General features: G+C 43.8%; 2 protein-coding genes across 5 annotated transcripts in view; one reads left to right on the top strand and one right to left on the bottom strand.

The window, feature by feature from the left end:
* The window catches only part of MCF2L2 (MCF.2 cell line derived transforming sequence-like 2), a 224,251-nt gene that overhangs the window by 59,036 nt on the left and 140,884 nt on the right, over positions 1 to 24,331 (bottom strand). The window lies entirely within an intron of this gene.
* On the top strand, positions 484 to 23,609 carry B3GNT5 (UDP-GlcNAc:betaGal beta-1,3-N-acetylglucosaminyltransferase 5). 3 transcript variants are annotated; one of them, XM_049881594.1, is made up of 3 exons: positions 484 to 772; positions 3,994 to 4,121; positions 19,595 to 23,609. In XM_049881594.1, the coding sequence occupies exon 3, from the start codon at positions 19,868 to 19,870 to the stop codon at positions 21,011 to 21,013; it is 1,146 nt and encodes a 381-aa protein (XP_049737551.1). In that variant the 5' UTR covers positions 484 to 772; positions 3,994 to 4,121; positions 19,595 to 19,867; the 3' UTR covers positions 21,014 to 23,609. The 3 variants fall into 3 exon arrangements, with proteins under 3 accessions (XP_049737551.1, XP_049737562.1, XP_049737559.1); XM_049881602.1 differs by lacking the exon at positions 484 to 772 and adding an exon at positions 803 to 1,715; XM_049881605.1 differs by lacking the exon at positions 3,994 to 4,121.

The raw sequence follows: 24,331 nt of genomic DNA, 5'->3' as shown, positions 1-24,331 counted from the left end.
TGAATTATGGCGTTGGCAAAGAATATTGGATATACCACGGACTGCCAGAAGAATGAACAAATCTGTCTTGGAAGAAGTACAGCCAGGATGCTCCTTAGGAGCAAGGATGGGGAGATGTGTCTCATGTACTTTGGACATGTTTTCAGGAGGGACCAGTCCCTAGGGAAGTACGTCATGATTGGTTTAAGACAGAGGGTCAGAGAAAAAGAGGAAGACCCTCAGCGTGATGGATTGACACAGTGGCTGCAACAACGGGCTCAAGCATAGTATCGATTGTGAGGATGGCGCAGGGCCAGGCAGTGATTCTGCTGTTGTACAATGAGCTGCTATGAGTCCAGTCCAACACCTAACACCACCACTTACTAATGAAGTGGGACTTGGAAGCACTTCCTGGAATTTGTATCCAGGGATGAGAACAAATTTGGGCGGGGCCCATCGCCTTCATGAACAGCGGGGGAGGTGGCGTGGCGGGGTACAGGCTAGGCTGGGCTGTGGCAGTGACGCAGCGAGGCGCTGGAGACCGGGTGTGAGCCGCCCGGGGGAGGCTGCGGCTGCCCAGCCCCCGCGGCCCAGCCCCTGATTGGACCCACCTCCGTTCGGCCCCCAGCCTGTCCCGTCCGCGGAAGAGGGACGGAAGGAGTGCTGGCTGCCCTGACCTCTCCCAAGATTTAAAGCGGGCAAATTTTGTTCTTGAAACCAATGACTTTTGCTTGGATGCTAGGAGGAAAGGCGACCTCCGATTTGGGAGTTTAAGGAGTTGTGCTTGGACCGGGTAAGTGATACTTTAAGCTCCCTTTGAAATGAAGCCGGGCTTGGAGGCACAATTTTTGGGGGGAAAGAGTCCCCCACCCCATATCCCACCCTGTAGTTTGAAAAGGAGCTGCTGAAGTGCAGCCTTAGCTTAGTTTCCTTTGTTACTTAGCCTTCCCCCAGAAGCTCAACGTGGGAGCTGTCGAGAGTCACCTGGCCTTACGGATCTTGCTTTAAAATGAAAATAAGATCATCTGAGAGCTGCAACTCAGTAAAAACTTACTTCCCGTCTCTCACTAACTGTTGCGCGTTGTAACGAATTATTAGTGAGAAGTATATTGAGAGCAGTTGTTTCATCTGGTATTAATGTGTAGTTTTATGCGTACGACTTAAAAAAAAAAAAAAAAAAAAAAACCCTGTAGCCACCCGCCTTCTCGCTGGGGCCGAGTCCCTCTGTGGGTGGAAACGCTGTCTGCCGCGGTTTCGCCAACTGGGGAAGTCTTCACACGCTTGGGGAAATAGGCGGGACGCCCTGGGCGGTTTGCTCTTTGTGCCGGGACTGGGGGCCCTGCCTCCGCCCCGGCAGCTCTCAGTCCCGGGGAAAGGGAACTGAAGTCTTGTGCTGGCGCTCGACCGGCGAGATCTTCGTGGGCGGAAAGGAGAAGGAAGGCGGAGGCAGGGAGCGCGCCCCTGCGCCCCGGGGAGTCCCAGGACTTTGGGCTGGAATGCGCGCGGGGGTCCCGGAGGCGCGGCTGGAGCAGACGCTGGGCCCGGACACGCGGCCCCAGCCCGGCCCGCGCGGCACAGCAGCTTCTGGGAGCTGGTGAGGCCCTGCCGCCGCCGGCCCAGGGCTGCCCGCCGCCCGAACGCGCGGCCCGGGAAGCAGAGCGCGTTCTCTCCCCGGAGCGCCTTTGTTCACGCTGGCCGGCGCGGGGATCCGGCAGAGCCGCGCCCTGGGGAGGCAGGTAGGGTCGGGGGTCTGGGGCTCTGGGGCACTGGGAGGGCATTTCCCAGGGCCGGGCTGGCTCCTCCTCTGGGGCCGAGCTCTGGGGTGGAGGCCACCGCGCTGTGAAGCCAAGATCAGCCTGAGAGCTGGAGGCGGATGGCGCGCTCCGTGGGCCTCACTTTCTGGCCGGAGGCTCCAATCTTGCCGCCACCCCCAAGGGTAGAAAGACTGCTTTGGGTTGGAAATGAGGAAACCGCAAGCTTTCCGCGAGTAACTGGCTGGGGGAAAATGGAGACAGAGAAGTGGGCAGAGACTGGAAAATGACCTCTTCCGGGCTGGGGTGGGGAGCGGAGGGGGCTCTTTGCCACTTTGCTTTCCTTTGGCCCTGCCAAATTTTATTTTGGATTCTGAAGTGACAATTGGTTGCCTATTCAGATAGCATACAGGTAAAAGTCGTAACTTTTGGTCTGACTCCAACTACACACTTTCTATTTTTCTTGCCGGGTGCGGTGCTGACTTTTGTAGGTTATGGACCATTGCGTTAAAGGAACATCAAGGCTGTCACCTCGCCGTGGCTGGGGGTGGCTTGTAAGCTCAGATTTAGGATAATTTTCTGATGAAAGTACATCCAGTGGAATTGGATTTGTCCCTTTGTGCCTTTATTTTGGGACACTTTGCTTGGTCCCTATGGGGTAAGGGAGAGAGATGTGAGAGGCTGAAAGTGACCCAGAAAAAAAGGATGGAAGGAAGTCCTACTGTTAAGCAGTGGCTGCTAACCAAAAGGTTGGCAGTTTGAACCCACCCAGAGGTGTCTGAGAAGAAAGGCCTGGCCATCTGCTTCCAAAAGGTCACAGGCATGAAAACCCTATGGAACAGTTCTACTTTGCTACACATAAGGTAGCCATGAGTCTGAATAGGCCCCATGGCAACTGGTTTGGGTGTTTTTGTTTGCTTGTTTGTTTTTGGTCTCTGAAGACAAGGCGAGGCTGACTCGGTCTCACCCATCTCAGCTCTCCAGGGGCTCACAGTGAGATTTTAGGATGGGACGAGTGTTGTGATGGGGAATTCAGACTGGAGGACAGGGAGACTGTTCCTAAGTGAGAGATGAGTAGGTGTCAGCTGGGTTGCATATAGATGCTATGACCACAACGAAAACTCAGAGGGGCAAAGCGTTTTCAGGAAAAAGTACAGGACCCTATCAAGGAAAAATGCCACATGACATTTGATTAAATTGGAGATCACATTTCCCTTTTGAAAAGGGACTCATTCAAATGGCGAGATTGTGGGAAAAGGCAGTAACTTTCTAATTGTTAAATATAGAACAGTGTGAATAGTAACTTGTGGGTTTTGAAATAGGTCATCTTTTAAAAAGGGGTCACTTTGGCTAGAAATGCTGCACTTGGTGACTTTCAAATTGTAAAGGGTCAAGTTCTTTCCAAGGACCAAGTACACTCGAATCTACATAACAGAACAAATGGAAGTGATTAGAAAGAGACTGGGAGAAATTGAGGAGAAAATAATCTCTCAAAATAACAAAATATACTGTTTCTTTTGAGGATTTTGTATATGCTCAAACCTTTCTACTTTTTGATAGTGCTCTAAGCAAAATGATTCAGGTTTTCTTCTCCATAATTTGCAGGATCTTATAATCTTATGAACCCTGGTAGCACAGTGGTTAAGCACTCGGCTGCTAACCGAAAGGTTGGCAGTTTGAACCTACCAGCTGCTCCACAGGAGAAAGATGTGGCAGTCTACTTTGGTAAAGATTACAGCCTTGGAAACCTGTGGGACAGGTCTCTGTACTATAGGGTCGCTGTGAGTTGGAATCGACTTGATGGCAACAGGTTTTTTTTTTTGGTTTATAATGTTACACCTATGTCATCTTCATTGAAATGTATTTTATGTGCTTGTGATAACCATATTGTTCTTTCTCTGTCAAGGATAACAGAAGACCATGCTCAGTTAATTAAGAATGGTACTTATATTCTCAGTTTCAACAGTCATGTGGTCCTGAGCAATCATATCTAATATTTTTTTAAGGATAATAACAGTTCAGCTCATCATTTTGAAAGGAAAACGACCCCTAAAAAATACCATCATGGTAAAGATAGGTGAATAATTTCTAGAGAAAAGAAATTAGCACGTATTGAACACTTGATCAATAAATTATCTCAGATGGTCCTCAGAAACAATGGTTCAGAAAGAAGTCAAGCTCATGTGACTTCGAAGCACCAGGATATCAATCCCTTTTGTTCACATTCTAAAACTTGGTTTTTCCACTCTCTCCTGTCACCCAGCCTCCATCAGTCCAGATTCCAGGTGATGCCAGGATATTTACTTATTCTTTGGTGGAGAAGCTACCCTTGAGACATCTCTGAAGCTTTCACCACACCCTGCCTGTGGTCTGCTACATAGAATGTGATGGGTAGGTGGTCAATAAATGGTAACTAACTTGTAACAAATATTGATTGACTGTGACAGAAATACGCCATATATACGCCTGTAAAATGGCGCAGCAGGGGCATCTAACTTTACAAAGGGGAGGAGAGAAAATCAGCATCAGCCCAAAGCTGACTCCTATGAAGCGGAGGTCAGACATACCTCCTCCTGCCATTCTTTTTACCAATTCTGACACCAGCCGTCCCTTCCACGGTATTCTCTACTTTTCTGCTGGGTTTGATAATTCATTGCAGTGGCCACACAGAACTCACAGACAATACTCACAATTATGGGGTGTATTAGGGAAGTAACAGGTTACAATTCAAGATCAGGGATGACTCAGGATACAGCTCTTCGATCAGGACAGCCTCTTCTCAGCCATACCCACAAGCAGACCTCTCTCTGGCCCTCATCCCGTCCTCTGCCCTGCTTGAGCAAATGTTACAAAGCTCTTAAGCTCTGTCAACAAGTATCTGGAGGCACACTGCCCCACCAGGAAGCCTCCGTCCTGAAGGCGCTCAGCTCTCTAGCTCCGTGGGTTGGCACACCCACTGTAACATCCTTATTCCATAGGCCAGGAAGCCAACTGCAGCTGTCTGGCACAGGAATCCTGATTCTGCTGCAGCCATTTCTCTGCCACGGCTTCTCACTGTCTCTCCAGCAGCCCACTGTCTCTTGAGCCTAGGAGGTTCTCACAGCAGGGACCCTGGGTTCAAAGGGCACACTCTGCTCCCATCTCTTCTTTCTTGCTGGTAGTGAGGGGCCCCCTTTCTGCCTCTGGGATGGCTCATTTTAGGCCTAGTGGATAGCAAAACTGACCAATCCCCTCCTTAGGGTTTCATACTACTTATTCGCATGATCCCACCCCCAAAAGGGTACCAATGAAATCCTGTTTCTAAATGTTATGTCCACAATGGGACATATGGATTGTCACTAGACAACAGGCATAAACTGGGTCATACGGTCACCTTATTTCTGAATCATCATTTTCATACCATGATTTGACTTCAACCCACCTTTCTAATCTTCTCACTTCACCCTAGCTAAGTTATCTGGCATTCTCCACTCAAGCTACACCTTTTTCTATTGTGTGCTTTTGAAATTCCTATAATAACCTCTCCTAGAATGCCGTTCTCCTTGCTCCCCGTACCCTACCCTTTTAAGCCAGGTACCTGCCCCTCTCTTCCTTCTCTCTCTCTGATTTGTCGCTTCTCCTCCTCTCCTCCCCAAACCCATGTTCAAATTCTAGCCATTATTCTAGGTCCTGCTCATCGTCCACAAAGACTTCCCCAACTTCCATCTCCTTCATCTCCCCTGCCCCCATCTCTTCTTCACAGAACACCTTGTTTAGTGTAGGGGCCGCCCACATCGAGTTTATGGATGAATTTTACATGGACCCCACCTCTCTCACTCCCCCACCTCTGCCCCCCAACCTGAATTTTTTTCTGAGACAAAGCCATCCTAAGAAATCTCAAGAATCTTTGGAAAGTCCTAGCCTGAGAGAACATTGATCTGTAAGTGACCCAGATAAAGCAGCCATTGTGTCCGAAAACTCCTCGCAGGGGTGGCCGGGGCGGGGCTGGGAGTGGTGGCCATTCTCAGCATGTTTATACCATATTAAAGCGGAGGCATGCATTTTAAGCAGTAACTTTTATTCTTACTGACACGTGAACTGGTACCTCTGTTCATCCACTAGCAGTAAAAATTGGGATGGATCCCTACTAATCACGTTCACAGCTTGTATATGATTTCTTGAGCCAACTTTAAATTTTTCTTTAAAATTTCCCTGTCCTTAAATGTAAATGTTTCCTATAGCCTTTTTTTTTTTTTTTTTTTTGGCTATAGCTTTTTAATGATAGCTTTTGCAGGGCTAGGGTATGTGTGTGTGTGTACAGCTTCTCTCCTGTCATTTCAGACTAATTAATTGAATACTTGTTTAAAACACCCTCTCTGAGTCCTAGACTTTTTTTTGTCTTCCCTCCCCTTCTTCCATCTTTTTATTTTTTACTCTTCTTGTGGCACAGTGGTTAAGCATTTGGCTGCTAACCAAAAGGTCAACAGTTCGAATCCACCAGCCACTCCTTGGAAACCCTATGGGGCAGTTCTACTCTGTCCTATAGGGTCGTTATGAGTTTTTTGACCATTTTGGATTTCTTTCCCTAGGTTCCCCAATCTTTGTAGAGGAAAGACTTTAAAGTCATGAGGTTGGTTTTGCCCAGTGTCTAGTAAAGCAGTGCCCATACTATTAGGACCAAAAATGGAAAGGAAGGAAAATTGAGATGAGGATTAGGAAAAGGGTATGTTGATAAAAGAAAATTAAAACATGCTCTAACAAAATGCAGACGGTAGCAAAACACAGATGCTGCCAGACTTCAGACAGTGAAGCAAATTCATTGCCTTCCTGGGTTGCTTCTCTTGGCCCTGGCCCACCCCCTTCCCTGCCCTCCTATCCTGACGGGAACTCTGGGAAGAGCTGTGCCAGTACCCAGGGAGAAGGGGAGGGAAGGAGCTCAGGGCCAGACCTAGAACTGATCGGCTGCTTCTGAGCTGCCACGGGCTTTGGAATTTATGGAGGTGACATGGCTAACTATTTTGGTGCCTCAGTGTCCTCTTCTGTGAAATGGGGTGATCCTTTCTCCCTCATATGGTTGTTGTGATGCTTGAAGAGTATATGTATACACACACATGTCAGAATAGTACCTGGTGACAGTTGACACTTGCATACTAGCAGCTATTCCTGGAGTGGTCAAAAGGAGAAGTTTATTGCTTTAGTGGGCAAGAAAAAAAAAAAACAAAACAAGAATTGTCACCCCAGACATCTGTGTCACAAGACTCAAGACAGAGGACTAAGCTTAGAAAAGCAAACGGACCTCTCCGACCCCTACTTTATATTTCAGCTATTTTACTTGTTAAAATTCTGTATAATTAACCTAGTACTGGGCAGATTCAATGACTTTCAGCATAATTCATCTAAAATAATGTTCTCAAATCCCATGCCACCAGTTTCCTTAGTAGAGACTCAGGGCCTGTCCTTAATGGTTTGTTCATTTGGTGTTTCCTTGTCTTTATTTTCCCCACACTCAGGGAACAGAAATCTATACCTCTGTTTAACTTAAGAAGAAATTTATAACTTAGTTTATATAGACAGGGATGTTGTTACTGAATTCACACTATAGGTTTCATAACCTAACTTTCCATTTGGCCCAACCCATGCTCAGTTGACACTTAAAGTCATCCGACCAACGTTGATTCAAGAACTAAGTCTATGTTAATGTGGAAGGAAAACAACTCCAGAGGGCCCTCATCTTTGCCCATGGCTTAAGCGACAGTTTCATAGCTAAAGTCACAGCCTCAAAAACACCTGAAGACAGCTATTGAGTACAATTTCTCTTTTTTATGGGCCTTGTATTGGAAGCACTCAAATTTGAATTAAAGAATAACATAACAATTGCAAGAATATCAAATTTTCCACATTTCAATTGTGAGAGTCCCTGGGTAGTTGGAGGTTCCAGTCAGCCCAGAGGTGTCTCCGAAGAAAGGCTTGGTGGTCTACTTCTGAAAACTCAGCCACTGACAACCCTGTGGGGCACAGTTCTACTCTGACACACGTGGGGTAGCCATGAGTTGGACCTGACTTGATGGCAACCGGTTTTACATTCCAATTTCAGGTTGCTCCCTTCCTTCTGGAACAGATCAAGCAGGCAACTAGTACCAAACAGTCACCAGATGTGTCTCTTAGCACCAAGCACTACAAATAATTTACTACAAGTCTGTGCAGAAAAATTTTATCCTTTCTAGTAAATTTCAGGCTTTTTATTCCTGATTTCTTTTAGCATGGCAATTTGGCTCCTAGCTATGTTCAACAGATGATGGATGATCAGAACAATGCAGGAAAAAATATATAGAATGAAAAATAAAATGTAACATAAAGACGCTACAGAAAATTTTATCTTTCTCTCTTTTGAGTTAGTTATGGTTGAATAGAGGAACCCTGGTGCTGCTGTGGTTAAAGTCCTCAGCTGACTAACCAAAAGGTTGGTGGTTCCAACCCACCTCCCACTCCGTGGGAAAAATATGTGGTAGTCTCCTTCCTTCCGTAGGAAACCCTGCAGGGAAGTCCCACTCTGTCCTGTAGGGTCGCTAGGAGGCAGAATTGATTTGACAGCAACAGGTTTTTTTTTTATGCTTGAGTAGGAGCCAAAAATTGTCTCTCCCATCAAACATGACGTATGAAAAGTTTAAAATAGAAAAGGTGCAAAGTACTTTGGCTTTTTTTTTTCCCTCTGTGACTTCCTCGAGGAGCTTCATCAGTTCCTAGCTATACTTTATAAACGCTATAAAAGGAATCTTTCATATCTGCATGCTTCTCAGCACAGCTGGGGCTCATGGGGATATTCTGAATATTAAAGTGACCTTTTAAATGAAGACAATCACTAATCTAGTCCTATTTCCTATGAGACTATTTTTAAGGGCAGGTTTCATTATAATACTTTATTTCCCCAGCAACGAAAAAATACTGGAGCTAGAAAGGAGTGGTTAAACTACCTAGTTAATACCTCCAAATTCTAATTCATAATCTTCCCATTAAATTTATTAATCTTCCCATTAAATTACAGTGTCCATTTATATAGAATTTTGGGGGTCTGTTTTATTTTGGCTATAATCAAAATAAGAGATGATTATTTTATAATAGACCTTTGATTCCATCTAGGTTGGTGGTTTTCAGTTTTGTAGGACACAACCCATAAATGGTTCATGAAATGCCGCTAGGAAGTGATAACCAGCGTTAAAAGAAAAGAAAGAAAAACAAGAATAGAAGTGTGCATCACATGTAATAAGGGTTCGCACTGTTTGTAACCCTTTGTTTCGGGTGTGTATGTATGAATGCAGACATGTAGGCTGCAGTCAACAACATCCAACACTCTGTGGGCTGCAGGCAGCGTGTTTTAAGAGGGAATGGAGAGTGTTGGGAAGCCCAGGGGTTCTGTGAAGAGGCACAAATAGGAGACGAGACTTTGAGAATGTACCTGATGTCTTCTCTTTTCTTTCTGAGGCAGGAGGTGAAGCCATCAGCTGAGAATGAACGGACAGGTACTGGGCGGCGGGGGTCTAGTACAGAGGCTGGGAGGGAGAAGGTGCAGGTCAAGGAAAAGGATGGCTACAGGGCCTTAACACTCTGCCTCTAGCTACATCTTCACATTTGCAGCCCTGCTGGTGTGGGAGGAGTAGAAAACAAGAGTGATCAGGGTCTGGGGTCGTTGGGGTAGAAGGACAGAAACAAGGGAGGGGAGGGCAAGGGTGTCCAGATGATCATGCATTTGAGACAGAGAGGGGAGAAAGGAAGAAAGGTCAGGAGATTGCTGGGTAGGTGGGGAGGTGGGGCAGATGACTCTAAATGAATATTTAGAGGTTGTGGCTGAAGAGTGAATGTGTTGGGATTTAAGATTCCAGAAGAAATGCAGTGAAGCCACATAAACAACTTTCTTCTGGATAAGTTATCTTGAATGTGTGGAAGGTAATGTGGAAAGTAGATATATATACATAATAAAATATGATTTCCTTAGATTTAGAAGGGTCGTATGTCTACTAAATAAAATCTAATAATGTTAGAATATCTACGGTTAGATGATGGTAATATATTACAGCAATAACCAGAAGGAGTAGTCAAGAAGCCTATGGATGGGAACAAAAATACATGCATTTAAAAATTCCAACCCACAGCTCTCTCTAGTTAACTGTACTCGGCCTTCAGGTGTCAGGTTCAGTGTTGCTTCTCTTCATGAAAGATACCTTCCCAACCTCAACCTGAACCTCCCGGTGGGGCTGGGTCTGATGTAGACACTCCTGTGACTCCCAGCACAAGGGTAACTATTGGGTCAGTATCTGTCATCCACGCTTCATGACAATGGCCTCGTTTGTCCTGTTTAGCCACTGTCTCCTTCTACTCATTTTTTCACCCCATGTAAATTTTCTGACGAAATAGTCCTTTATAATACTTGCTTTTTTTCCTTTTTCTTTGACTCCCCCCTCTTCTTCTCTTTCCCCTGAGTATATTTCTCCTTCCATCCTCTCTGCTCATCTTTCCCCCTTGAGATATCTGCCCATGATATGAGTCATCTTTATACTCACAGCTCCAACCTGGATCTCCAGTCCTAACTCCAGTCTTAGATCACCTACTAGACTTTGCTAACTTGTCCCTCCAACACCTCGAAGTCAACACAAGCCTAAAACCAAATCTGCCCCCTCCCACTCCTAACTCAGGAGCCCCGTTTTCCTGCCTCTGTCAGTAATGCTTGAAATTAGGTTACATTCCTCCTCTTCCTCTTCCTCCTCCTTCCTCCGCATCCCAGGCCAATCATCAGGCACTGCTGGGTGGTTATTTTCTGTGAAATGCCCTTCTTTATCCCTTCCTTCCTCTCCCCACCTGCACCACCCCGGACTCAGCTTCCACTCACCCTGCACCAGCACAAGGCCCTGAGATGAGTGGTGTGATCTCTAGGCCTTCTGCACACCACCCTGGGTGCCACTGCCCCTTCTGCTCAAGCTTAGTAACTACTCAACAAGGGCATTACCATTTAAAACAAAGACACTTCTGTGACTTCCTGCTGCCCTCAGTTCCCACTGAGATGACTCTGCCTGATAATCCAGGTTCCCCATAAGACGGCCCAACCTCCCTGCTTTCAGATATACATCCACTCTAAAGTATATTGTTGTCATTGGGTGCCATTGAGTCGACTGCAACTGATAGGAATCCCATGTGATGGAGTAGAACTGTCCCCGTAGGGTTTTCTTGGCTGTGGTTCAGCAGTTCTTCCCTCGTCTGAAACAAAGCCCGCTCCTCCTCCTGCAGCCACCTAATCCTGCCCACCCTCAGGTTCCCTGAAATCCCTTGACTAATCCAACCCTAAGTGATCTCTCTACTCCTAGGGACACTCTTCTCGTGCCTGGAGTTGGTGTCACCCAATTTAGCACCAAAACACTGTACTTTACCCTGGTGTACCGACTGTTTTCCGTGGGAACTGAGTCTCGTCTCCACTTGGCTGTATATGCTTTGAGTCTGGAGACTATGAAATACTGCTTTGTGACCTTCCACCCTGTTTGGCATAAGTATTTGCATCCTAAATGCTCAAGTACTTGTAGGATTAATGTTTCCACATTACACAAGGAAGTAGTTTAACTTGACCTTAAAGTGCTGACCTCACCATCTTGACTAAAACTTCAAAATTTATAGTAGGTTTTGTATATATTTTAGGATCACAGAAGTAGACTCACCAATGAAATGGGTTGTTGGCAGAGCTGAGACAGGAGAAGTGAGTGGTCATTACAGGGAAACTTGCAGCCCTGGGGCCCCAGCTCTGGTTTTTTCCAGACAAGTTTAAAGTGCTGTCTCAGGAAGAAACATTCTTTTGACTGAGAGGCACAGGTCCCGACTGAAAAGTGTTTGGGGTGGGGTCTACCACCTTCTTTTCTGACGCCCCTACTTCTACTTCTGTTCTTTATTCTCCTGACAACTTCTATTAGAAAGGAAAATACTAACAATACCTGTTCCTTTTCCCCAATCCAAGTAAAAGCAAACCCAAGGGGCTGCGCTTTAAATACCTGCATATTTCCTCAGAGCAATCTGTCTGTGTTCTCTCCTGCTTCACCTTTTCAGCAGGCCCTGAAGTCATCCATCATTTTTATGTCACCTCAGTAACACTGCATTGGTATTCGCCCCAATTTGCAGACTAAACCGCTAGATCGGAGTGGGGGGAAGGTTCCCCATGGTTACACAATGAATCTGGCCCCAAACAGGCACAGCCCTGGAGTTTCCAGCCTGCTCGCCACTCACTGAGCGAGGCAGCCACACAAAAGCCGGCGGTCTGTGTGGATGTCGCTGAGCTTTGCATTCATTACTGGGACCGTTTTGTTTCCTGTAAGGCCCAGCATTTTCTTTCACTAGATCAGGCGGGCTTGTGGGCTTCTCTCCAATCCCTCCCCTGCCTTTCGACCGTGAAGCTAAACCATGAGCTTTAAAGAAGCTTTAAGACGCTGAGCAAACCAGAAGACCTGTTGCCGTCGAGTCAATTTAAACTCATAGCGACCCTAAAGGACAGGGTAGAATTGCCCCATAGCGTTTCCAAGGAGCACCTGGTGGATTTGAACTGCCAACCTTTTGGTTAGCAGCCACAGCTCTTAACCTCTACGTCACCAGGTTTTCCACAAACCAGAAGAGTGAGCACCAACTGCAAGTTGCTTGGTCTCCTTCGGTAAAGCAGGGTGGGCGCAACACGGTGTGGCTGCAATGAATGCACTTAGAGGAGGGGGTGCTCTTGCTCTTGTCTGGGAAACGCCTCCTGGTGACAGTGGTTGAATGTGGGGCAGTGAGGTAGTTCTTTTGCTGTAAAAGTGAAGTTGGGTAACATTGAAAGAGCACTACACCTCTCCTAAGCCTTCCCCATCAGATCAACGCCATCAGTGAGATTTGGTCGTAACTGGTGTAAACAGCAGCTAAATTCAAGCTGCCGAGGGTGGAGAAATTTCAGCTTTAGAACTTCACATGCTGTTCGGAACCCAAATAAGCAGTGTGGGTTGTTGGCTTCATGACGAGTTATTCGTCATTCTTCAGAAAACAGTTCTGACTCTTTGAGGACAGTTAAATACGTGGAACTGGGGTGTGCGTGGAGGAGGAGTGGGTAAGGTGAATGTTATGGGGCCAGCAGCACCCCAACCTAATGAGGAACAGACCCTGGTTATTTATGGAGACACGAGTGCCTTTGGTGAGTCAAGTGCACATTTTTGTACTGGAGGGGCTGAAAGACGCAAGGGTCAGCACTCGCGGGCTGGTAGTCCACAGAAAAGCTCAGACATGGTGAACAGCTGTGAGTATGTGCAAACTGAGCTGGCATTGTAGTGCACTGAGCACATCCACTCAGAACAGGAAGCTGGTTTTGCCTACGATCCATCAGGTTTCAAAGATCATGCCCCTCTGTTTCCTTCTCAGGGTTTGTTGGAAAAACTGCAGATTAGTTTCAGTTGAGAGCTTTCCTGGAGTCCTTCAATACTTATGCTGTCTTAAAATCTTCTATTGGGAATCTGCTACCCCTGTTTAAATCTCCAGTTTCTTTCGTATGGTGTATGGTGCAGGAGGCAAAGGGGGTTTCGGCTTCACTTTCTGAGTGAACGCTGTTGAAAGGCTGAGAGGAAGTGGACCTCCTGAATGAGTAACTGCAGAGCGTAGGCAGACGCCATCCTTGGAAACCAATGTTTCCTGCCATTTTGGATGCTTTTTTTTCTCACTCAATTTAGCCCATCCTGTCCAGAAGTACTGGCCAATCCAAGTGGGGAAATTGCTGATATTGATTTATCCCCTACAGCAATATTTCTTGTTATGAGTTGGAATCCACTTGATGGCAACTTTTTTTGTGTGTGGTTAAAAGTTCGGCTACTAACCAAAAAGTCGGCAGTTTGGATCCAGCAGATGTTCCTTGGAAACCCTACGGGGCAGTTCTGCTCTGTCCTGTAGGGTTGCTATGAGTCGGAACTGACTTGATGGTAGCGGGTTTGGTTTGGTGTGACATGATACCAGCCATCACGTGCTCTCCAAGCTCAAAATGACCTGACCAGACGCCCACCACCAACTTGAAGACAGGTTGCTTTTGTTTCAAAAGTCCCTGAAGTGCCGCACTGTCTTCCAGTGGACTTGCTTTCTAAAAGGATGGCAACAGGGTTTTGCCTATTTTTGTTTTTTAAGCACAATAAAAAATGCATTTCACATTACAGCCCTGAACACACAATATGTAAAACTCACGGTTTCACAAAGTGATGCCTACAATTACTACTTGCCATACATTTTTTTTTAATTGTGCTCTAAGTGAAAACTTACAATTCAAGTCAATTTCTCATACAAAAACTTATACACATATTGTTATGTGACCCTAGTTACTCTCCCTACAACGTGACAGCACACTCCTTCTCTCCACCCTGTATTCCCCGTGTCCATTCAATCAGCTCCTGTCCCCCTCTGCCTTCTCATCTCGCCTCCAGACAGGCGCTGCCCACATAGTCTCAAGTGTCTACCTGAGCTAAGAAGCTCACTCCTCACCAGTATCATTTTATGTCTTATAATCCAGTCCAGTCTAATCTTTGTCTGAAGAGTTGGCTTCGGGAATGGTTTGTTTTGGGCTAACAGAAAGTCCAGGGGCCATGACCTCTGGGGTTCCTCCAGTCTCACTCAGACCATTAAGTCTGGTCTTTTTACTAGAATTTGAGGTCTGCATCCTACTTTTCTCCTGCTCCATCAGGGATTCTCTGTTGTGTTCCCTGTCAGGGCAGTCATTAGTGGTAGGTAGGCACCATCTAGTTCTTCTCGTCTCAGGCTGATGGAGTCTCTGGCTTATGAGGCCCTTTCTTTCTCTTGGGCTCCTATTTTCCTTGTGTCTTTGGTGTTCTTCATTCTCCTTTGCTCCAGGTGGACTGAGACCAATTGATGCATCTTACATGGCTGCCTGCTAGCTTTTAAGACCCCAGATGCCCCTCACCAAAGTGGGATGCTGAACGTTTTCTTAATACACTTTGTTATGCCAGCTGACCTAGATGTCCCCTGAAACCATGGTCCCCAGACCCCCACCCCTGCTACTCTTTCCCTCGAAGTGTTTGGCTGTATTCGGGAAACTTCTAGAAGCTTTTGGTTTAGTCCAATTGTGCTGACTTCCTCTTATTGTGTGTTGTCCTTAACTTCAAGTAAAATAATTCTTTTCTACTATCTAATTAGTGAAAACCCCTCTTCCTCCCTCCCTACCCTTGTAACCATCAAAGAATGCTTCTTCTCTGTTTATACCTTTTCTTGAGTTCTTACAATAGTGGTCTCATACAATATTTGTCCTTTTGCCACTGCCTAATTTCACACAGCATAATGCCTTCCAGGTTCCTCCATGTTATGAGATGTTTCACAGATTCATTATTGTTTTTATCGATGTGTAGTATTCCATTGTGTGAATATACCATAATTTATTTATCCATTCATACGTTGATGGGCACCTCGGTTGCTTCCAACTTTTTGGTATTGTAAACAGTGCTGCAATGAACACGTGCATATATCTGTTCATGTAAAGGGTCTTATTTCTCTGGGATATATTCCAAGGAGTGGGATTGCTGGATTGTATGGTAGGTCTATTTCTAGCTTTTTAAGGAAGCACCAAGTCGATTTCCAAAGTGGTTGTACCATTTTACATTCCCACCAACAGTGTGTAAGTGTTCCAGTCTCTCCACAACCTCTTCAACATTTATTATTTTGTGTTTTTTGAATTAATGCCAGACTTGTTGGGGTGAGATGGTATCTCATTGTAGTTCAATTTGCATTTCTCTAATGGCTAATGAGCATTTCCTCATGTATCTGTTAGCCACCTGAATGTCTTCTTTGGTGAGTGTCTGTTCGTATCCTTTGCCCATTTTTTAATTGGGTTATTTGTCTTTTTTGTTGTTGAGGTTTTGCAGTATCATGTAGATCGGAAAAAATTTTTCCCAGTCTATCAGTTGCCTTTTTACTCTTCTGGTGAAGTCTTTGGATGAGTATAAGTGTTTGATTTTTAGGAGCTCCCAGTTTCTCTTCTGGTGTTTGTGCATTGTTAGTAATGTTTTGTATACTGTTTATGGCATGTATTAGGGCTCCTAGCATTATCCCTATTTTTTCTTCATGGTATTTATCATTTTAGATTTTATATTTAGGTCTTTGATCCATTTTGAGTTAGTTTTTGTGCATGCTGTGAGGTATGGGTCTTGCTTCATTTTTTTGCAGGTGGATATCCAGTTATGCCAGCACCATTTGTTAAAGAGAATGTCTTTTCCCCATTTAACAGACTTTGGGCCTTTGTCAAGTATCAGCTGTTCTTAGGTGGATGAATTTATGTCTAGATTCTCAATTCTGTTCCATTGGTCTATGTATCTGTTGTTGTACCAGCACTAGGCTGTTTTGACTACTGTGGCAGTATAACAGGCTCTAAAATCAGGCAATGTGAAGCCTCCCACTTTGTTCTTCTTTTTCAGTAATGCTTTATTTATCGGGGCCTCTTTCCTTTCCATGTGAAGTTGGTGATTTGTTTCTCCATCTCATTAAAGAATGCCATTGGAATTTGGATCGGGATTGCATTGTATCTGTAGATGACTTTGGGTAGGTTAAACATTTTCACAGTGTTGAGTCTTCCTATCCATGAGCAAGGTATGTTTTTCCACTTATGTAGGTATCTTTTTTTTTTTTTTTTTTGCAGTAGTGTCTCATAGTTTTCTTTGTATAGGTCTTTTACATCTCTGGTTAGATTTATTCCTAAGTATTTTATCTTCTTGGGGGCTGTTGTAAATGGTATTGATTTGGTGATTTCCTCTTTGACTTTCTCTTTGTTGGTGTAGCGGAATCCAACCGATTTTTGTATGTTTATTGTGTATCCTAATACTTTGCTGAACTCTTTTATTACTTCCAGTAGTTTTCTTGTGGATTCTTTAGGGTTTTCTGTGTATAAGATCACTTCATCTGCAAACACAGATACTTTTACTTCTTCCTTACCAATTTAGATGCCCTTTATTTCCTTTTCTAGACTAATTGCTCTGGCTAGGACCTCCAGCACAATGTTGAAAAAGAGTCAGTACATTCCGCTATTCTCTATTCTCTTCTTTCTTCTAAATGCTGGTTGTGGCTTCCTAATGGGAGTGTGCAGTTTTAAAATTTGTACCCCAGATGATAAAATGTTACATGTACCAGTGATCTCTGGACAAAGTCTCGGTGGGGCTTGGCTCTCATCTTCTGTCCTCTGGACCTTCTGTATGCTGGGCCTTCACAGTTATTACCCTAACATGGAACGACCATAGGGGTGGGAGATGCAGCTGAATCTGAAAGTCCTGATGCCAGGAAGAAGGTTCCACAGCGGGGCGGGGCACACTGCAGGCTGCTGCCAACATACACCTGGCCTTGTGTCTGGGGCAAAGTGTCTGTGTGGGGGGGACCTGAAGATGAGATCTCTGGGCATAACACCAGGGCTTTTGCCCTGGGGCTTGTGATGTGGGGTCAGCTATCAACCCAGCCTGGACTATGTGGACCCTGCTGGCTGCAGGCACCTATGTTGCCCTTTCCCTGTCAAGTCTCCAGAAGGCTCAGGAGACTGATGTGTCGACCCTGAGGGGAGAGAGCCTACTTCTCCAGGCAAGAAAATGTCTTAAGTACTGGGGACAGAATCTGAGGATGGGGTGGGGGGAGGGGTGGGTGCTACCTCCTAGTGAGGGAAGAAGTACAGAATACATGGCCAGGCAGTGGTGACATAGACCTCATCTGTGGTGACACCTGGCTGGGTATCCTGACCCCCAATTCAGTTGTTTCTTTGCACCAATACCTGGTGAACACCTACTGGGTATCACGCGCTGGCCTAGGTGCTGAGGTAGTATGGCTCCAGCATCATGCCTACCACTGACGGTGTTCATGGTTTAATTGAGGACGCAGTTAAATAGAAAGTCTCCACACAGAAAGATGGATGGAAGAAGGTGCTGTGGCAGCTACCCATAAGAAACATGTTTGGGGGGCTAAAGTGACCCCAACTCATATTTCCCAGAGAAGGATGCCTACAGAACTTAGAATGAGAACTTGGCAGGGAGGGGTAGGGCATACCAGGCCACAAGACTGCTGGTGCAAAGGCTAGGGTGTGGGAAATAGCAAGCAAGGCTGTGCTTTCGGCCCAAAACTTGGTTTTGTCAAATGATGTAATGGGGTACCTGAAAAAGCAGATCACAAAGGATTCTGTGGAGCCCTGATGGCACAGGGGTTAAGAGCTATGGCTGCTAACCAAAAGGTTGGCAGTTTGAATCCACCAGCTGCTCTTTGAAAACCTTATGGGGCAGTTCTACTTTGTCCTATAGGGTCGCTATGAATTGGAATTGACTCAACGGCAATGGGTTTGGTTTTTTGGTTTGGTATACCTCTCTAAATCGTAACACAGTCAACTTTATCCTGTCACTAAGTAGCAAGGGGCCTCTGAAGGGGTGTAAAGAGCCCAGTTAGCATCGTGGTTCCATCTGAGTTTAGAAAGGTCGCCCTGACTGTGGGGTGGCTGGCCAGGAGCTCAGTTTGTCAGCTGCACTAGTCCAGGTAGAAGTGATGGTGACACGCGTGGGTGAAGAGAGACTGAGAAAAGTGATCCTCAGGATTAAACAGCTGGATGTGGGACTGGAGGGAGAGGAAGACTTTCAGATTTCTGGCTTAGATGCATGAAGTGCCAGGAAGCACGGAAATAGCAGGTTTTAGGGGAAAAGTAGGAGAATGGGTTAGAAATGACATCTCAGTATTCCCTGTGGACTAGGGATATTATCTACCTACTTCTGTGTATATATCTACACATATTCCCATTTAATCTGCATAGATTTTCAGGGGCGTCATGCTAGCTTTTCAGATCCTGGCTTAAACGCATGATACAGTGTAACGAGTAGAAGTGGCTGTGCTAGCACTTAGTATCCATGTCTGCTGCCCATAAACACACTGCTTGCTGGTTAAATGCTGCTGCTTCCCAGTTTTGTACCCATTAAATTTGAGATGCCTGGTGAGTTTCCAAATGAAAAATCACAGAAAGAAGATAACTCTATAGATTTGAGGTTCATGAAAATAATTTTGGTTAGAAAGAGAGACTATTCCTTTTTTTTTTTTTCTGGGGATGGGGTGTGCTACCATCACCACTACTTATTTCAATAAGTTTTTCATTGCCCCAAACAGAAACTCTGTAGCCATCAAGCGATAACTCCTCATTTCCTTCTTCAGACCCTGGTGACCTCTAATCTCCCGTGGTCTCTATGTGTTTGCCTAGTCCAGATATTTCACATAAGTGGGATCATACAATACTTGTCCTTTTGCGTCTGGCTAATTTCATTGAGTGTAATGTTTCAAGGTTCATCCATGTCGTTGCATGTATCACAACTTCATTTCTCTTTTGGACTATGCCTTTTGAGAAGCCTATTTTGACTCCTTGATTTTGAACTTTGATTTAAAAAAAAAAAAAACTTCTTATTCCTGGGGCAAGCTTTAACAGATTTTTTTTACTGCTAGGAACTTTCTTTTCATCCAGTATTTTGCCTTGAACTATATAGCTACTTTCATCTTGACCATATTCAAGCCAATGTATAGATGGATATACCCATTTGAAAAATTTGAACGTTAAGTATACAAGACACTAGCTATTTTGGATGCTTTTTTTTTTTTTAAGGCTGAGAGAAGAAAAGGGTCTCTGTTTCCTGAATGGGAAGACAGTATAGAGTAGCTCTTTCTCCATCGCTGTGTGCCCGTAAAAATGTAGGTAGCTGTAAGCCTCTGCTAAATACTAATCGCCTCATGACCTTTTATCCACGTCACTCAGGTTACCTTTGGTTTTTAAGAAATTAGAAGCAATTTGTTTCCTTTTGGTAACTAAGTAGCCCAGTTACTTTTCTCTTTTCTCTTTATGGCTCCCATAGGTCTCATTCCGAGTTCACAAAAGGAAATACATGAGAGAGCTGCATGAGGTTAATCACCAAACTCAGTGAAGGATGCCGGCGCGGAAAAACTTTGATGTCCCAGCATCTTCTTTCTGCACTGTGGTCCATATCTTGTTTAATAAGAAGCTCCTTTTTCATTTCTAATGATCAATCTATATTAAGATGGACATTTGTTCTAAAGAGCACTCAGTTCTATGGTCTCCAAGAAGCAAGTACCCATTTGAAACTGATCCCAAATAGAAGAGGACCTGAATGGACATGAGGATGTTTGTTAGCAGCAGGAGAGTCAAAAGATGGCAGTTTATTCATTTATTTGCCACTTGTTTTATACTAAGCCTCATGTGTTTTTGGACCTCGTTTGATAATCACATCCTGAGCCATATGAAGTCCTACTCTTACAGATACCTCATAAATAGCTACAACTTTGTGAATGACACGTTGTCTGTGAAGCGCAACTCGGAGGACATGCCTAGCTTCCAGTACTTGATTAACCACAAGGAGAAGTGTCAAGCACAAGACATCCTCCTTTTACTGTTTGTAAAGACTGCTCCTGAAAACTACGAACGGCGTTCTGCGATTAGAAAGACGTGGGGCAATGAGGAGTACGTTCGGTCTCAGCTTAATGCTAACATCAAAACTCTGTTTGCTTTAGGTACTCCTTCCAATCCACTGAAGAGGGAAGAATTACAGAGACAACTAGCCTGGGAAGATGAAATGTATGGCGATATAATTCAGCAAGACTTTGCTGATTCTTTCTACAATCTTACTCTTAAATTACTTCTTCAGTTCAGTTGGGCAAATACATTTTGTCCACACGCCAAATTCCTTATGACTGCTGATGACGACATATTTATTCACATGCCAAATCTTGTCGAGTACCTTCAAAGTTTGGAACAAATTGGCATTCAAGATTTTTGGATTGGTCGGGTTCATCGTGGCGCCCCTCCCATTCGAGACAAAAAGAGCAAGTACTATGTCTCTTACGAAATGTACCAGTGGCCAGCTTACCCTGACTACACTGCTGGCGCTGCCTACGTGATCTCCAGTGATGTAGCTGCCAAAGTCTACGAGGCATCACAGACGCTTAACTCTAGTCTTTACATAGACGATGTGTTTATGGGCCTCTGTGCTAATAAAATGGGGATAGTACCACAATACCACGTGTTCTTTTCTGGGGAAGGTAAAACTCCCTATCATCCATGCATCTATGATAAAATGATGACATCCCATGGACATGTGCAAGACCTTCAGAAGCTCTGGGAGGACGCCACAGATCCTGAAGTAAAAACGATTTCAAAAGGTTTTTTTGGTCAAATATACTGTAGGTTAATTAAGATAGCTCTCCTCTGCAGACTGACCTATGTCGACACTTACCCTTGTAGGGCTGCGTTTGTCTAGTAGTACTTGAATGTTGTCTGTTTTCACTGTCACTGAGCCAAACCTGGATGAAAAACTTTTCAGTGTGTGTCTATACCCGAAGCAAAGTGAATACAGGAGACAGAGAAATATTTTGAAAGCCTAGTCTATCAGAACATTTCTTTGCGTCTGGAAGCTGTTTAATATAACTTACCAACTTCATTGCCTAAATTCATTTCAAAGGGTTTTGTGTTCAGAAAAGGTTTATATTTTTAATGAAAACAAAAAACAAAGGGAAACTCAAGTTCTCACTTAATGCCAGTGTATATGTAAGTGTGGTGGTAGACCAACTGCTTCTGGAAAATAAGAGGTGAATGTACAGTACAGCATTTCAAAGAAATGAATATATTGTTGGACCAGGTATACAGGTTTACTTTTATTAAAGAGCACTTGGCAGAGGTGGCAGGGGGAGGGAGTGTTGGCACAGGAGAAAGTATGTGAATCTGGTAAAAGAAAACCTCTTGTCGTTGAGAGGTGGTTTAGAAAAGTATACACATTTTGTGACAAACATCCAAATCACATATTGTCACATCCATGTAGCTACTGTACCCTAACAGTGTTGGACTCATTGAAAATATGTTTATGTGTTTTTTTCAAAGCGAATGTGAAATATGAGAAAAGTCATTAATTCTACCCTAACTGGTTCTTTATGTGGCTTTTTTTGAATATTAGAAAATGACACAGAACACAGGCAGTTTGTTACCCATAACTTCCTTCCCTAGGGAGGAATCGTTGTTAATTCAAATAAGCTGATTTTAATTTAATGCATTTTCAACCGGTTTTTAAATATACAAAAGTGGTCTGTACTTAAGGTAATTATTTAAATGCAGTGTGCAAAGAATAACGGAGAAAGCTTCAAAAGGGAAGACAGAATATTAAAAGCCTCTCTCTCTACATAATCTATAAAATATAATTCTTTGTGTCTAAATCATTGAAATTATTACTAAAATCAGCCCACCCCTCCCTGACAAGATGTCATAAACCATAGCTTGTACTTTGTGCTAAGTTCAGGTTTTTTAATTGAGAGCATTAAACATCAATTCAAAGCAAAAGTATCTTTACAAAATCTATTCTTTCCTCAAAATAGCCATTATAGATGATCTTCATCTTTTAAATACTTCCAACTAGAAAGCGGAATGAAAGTGATAGAAAAGTCAGCAGGATGAGGCTAACGCATTTGTAAAGCGGCATATTTCTTGTACTCAAAGAGATGTGGCTCTAACATTAAGTCGCATTTATTTTGTAAACACCAAATCAAGCCCATTGCCATTGAATCAATTCCAACTCATAGCGACCGTGTAGGAGAGAGTAGAACTGCCCCATAGGGTTTCCAAGGAGCGGCTGGTAGATTCTAGCTGCCAACCTTTTGGTTAGCAGCTATAGCTCTTAACCACTGCGCCACCAGGGCTCCTTTAGGGCAGGATTAAAAATGTGGCTGTGATACAACCAACCTCCCCTCACCATAGAAAGAACTAGGTGATGGCTGTTGTTAGGAGGGTTAGATAAAGGCCAAAACAGTGACAGCAGCAAAAGTGGGTGAACTGATTGTAAAATCTTTGGCTGCAGAGAAACTCATTGAGAAAAGCTAGGATCCCTCTTTCATAAGATGATGTCCAAAGCACACAAAACGGAAGGATTCTCAGTATACGCAACTGGATCATAGCTATAATCTAGCAGGCAGCTTTTTAATGTTTACAGAAATTTTTTGTTAATTTATTTTCTATTTTGGAAATTGAGGCTTGTTTACATTGCTCAGATAACTTAGTATTGTTTAACCAATGTCAAAATGATGGTGTCAAACATTCTAGGTTGTGGTTCAGGGATTTTGGATCATTACAGTTTAATTTTTCTGACTCATTTTTAAAACTGTAGAGAACCGAAGCATATTTTGACAAGACAATTTAAAATTAATTTTTATTGGTTGATTCTTAAAGAGGCATTTATCTTTTGGCCACGTATACCCTGTGTATCGACATTTGTTAACTTTTTAAATTTGCCATTGGTTGAAAACATCATGTCATCTAGCTGTGGAAATGATCTTGTTTACAGCAGTACTTTTGTGAAACAATTATTTATTTGCTGAAAGAGTTCTCCTGAACTGTGTTCACTTTTTATTTTTGCTTAGAATAGAATGCAATGGGTTTAAATTTGAAGGAAATATGAAGACACTTCCTTATTTTAATAAGAGGAAGTTGCTAGATGCTTCCTTAATCAGACTTAAAATACTGAGAAGAGTATTGTAAATAAAAGATCTCCAACTTTTTAAAAAGGAATGGAAGAGAAAAAAAAAAAAAACTTTTTGGTGCTCCAATACAGGGTTGTCTTTTTAAATATGTCAAGAAAGGGGGAAAAAAGAAAACAAAAAGCTTCCAGCCTGGATGGTCACTTGGATAGAAGACGGAAGTACACAGTGTTATTGCTAAACACTTTTTACCTCTTGGTTGGTTTGCATTTTTTTTCCATATTACTAATTTTATATAAAAAATGTTAAATATTTATATTTGAACTTTGCTCTTGTATGGCAAAATAATTGGTGGGATTTAAAAAAAAACTATGATTTCCAATAAACAACTTAAAAACTGTCAGCAGATGTGTATTTTAAACTCGTGTGTGAACACCAGTTGTTTATATAATTGGCTTGTCCTGCGTAACGTTAGGGAGGTGTGTACTCCATGATCTTAGTCCTATTCCTGTTCAGACTTGTTGCTGTGCCCAGGATGTAGGGTTCCTGTATCCTCTGCATGGGGGAGCCACTTAAAACACCTTTTGTTTGTGAAATGACTTACACTGGAATGTCTGAGTGGGGGCAAGTTCTCTCCTAACTGTGCAGGAAGGACCTATTAAAATCTTGGAAATCGATCCCTGACCCTGTTCCACCACCGAATACACCCACCTGCCCTCCTCTACCATAGACACTTAATCACATGTACACTGTATTACCTGCTAATTGTTTCATGTGTCTTTCCCTCATGGGTATGTAGGCTCTGAAGGTAGGGACTTTGCACAGTGCTATTACACAGTACTCAGAATCATTACAGTAGTCTCCCCTTACCCTTGGTTCTGCTTACCATGGTTTTTAGTTACCCTCAGTCAACTTCGGTCCGCAGGGCTTGTGGTCAAGTAACCCTTATTTTACTTACAACCACCTCAAAGTGCAAGAGTGGTGATGCTGGCAATTCAGATACACAAAAGAGAAGTCATAAAGTGCTTCTATTTTATGGTCACTTATTGTTAATCTTTTACTGTGTTTTTTATGTTTTTACTATGTTTTTATATAAACATAGTATATAGGGTTCAGTA

The sequence above is a fragment of the Elephas maximus genome, chromosome 1, assembly GCF_024166365.1.
Source record: "Elephas maximus indicus isolate mEleMax1 chromosome 1, mEleMax1 primary haplotype, whole genome shotgun sequence".
Classification (NCBI taxonomy): Eukaryota; Metazoa; Chordata; class Mammalia; order Proboscidea; family Elephantidae; genus Elephas; species Elephas maximus.
Note: the sequence above shows the minus strand (reverse complement) of the source record. Positions and strands in the feature narration are given on the sequence as shown.

What these genes read in the sequence shown, in the direction of transcription:
- B3GNT5 (XM_049881605.1), top strand. Translation starts at nt 19,868, where the DNA reads ATGGACATGAGGATGTTTGTTAGCAGCAGGAGAGTCAAAAGATGGCAG.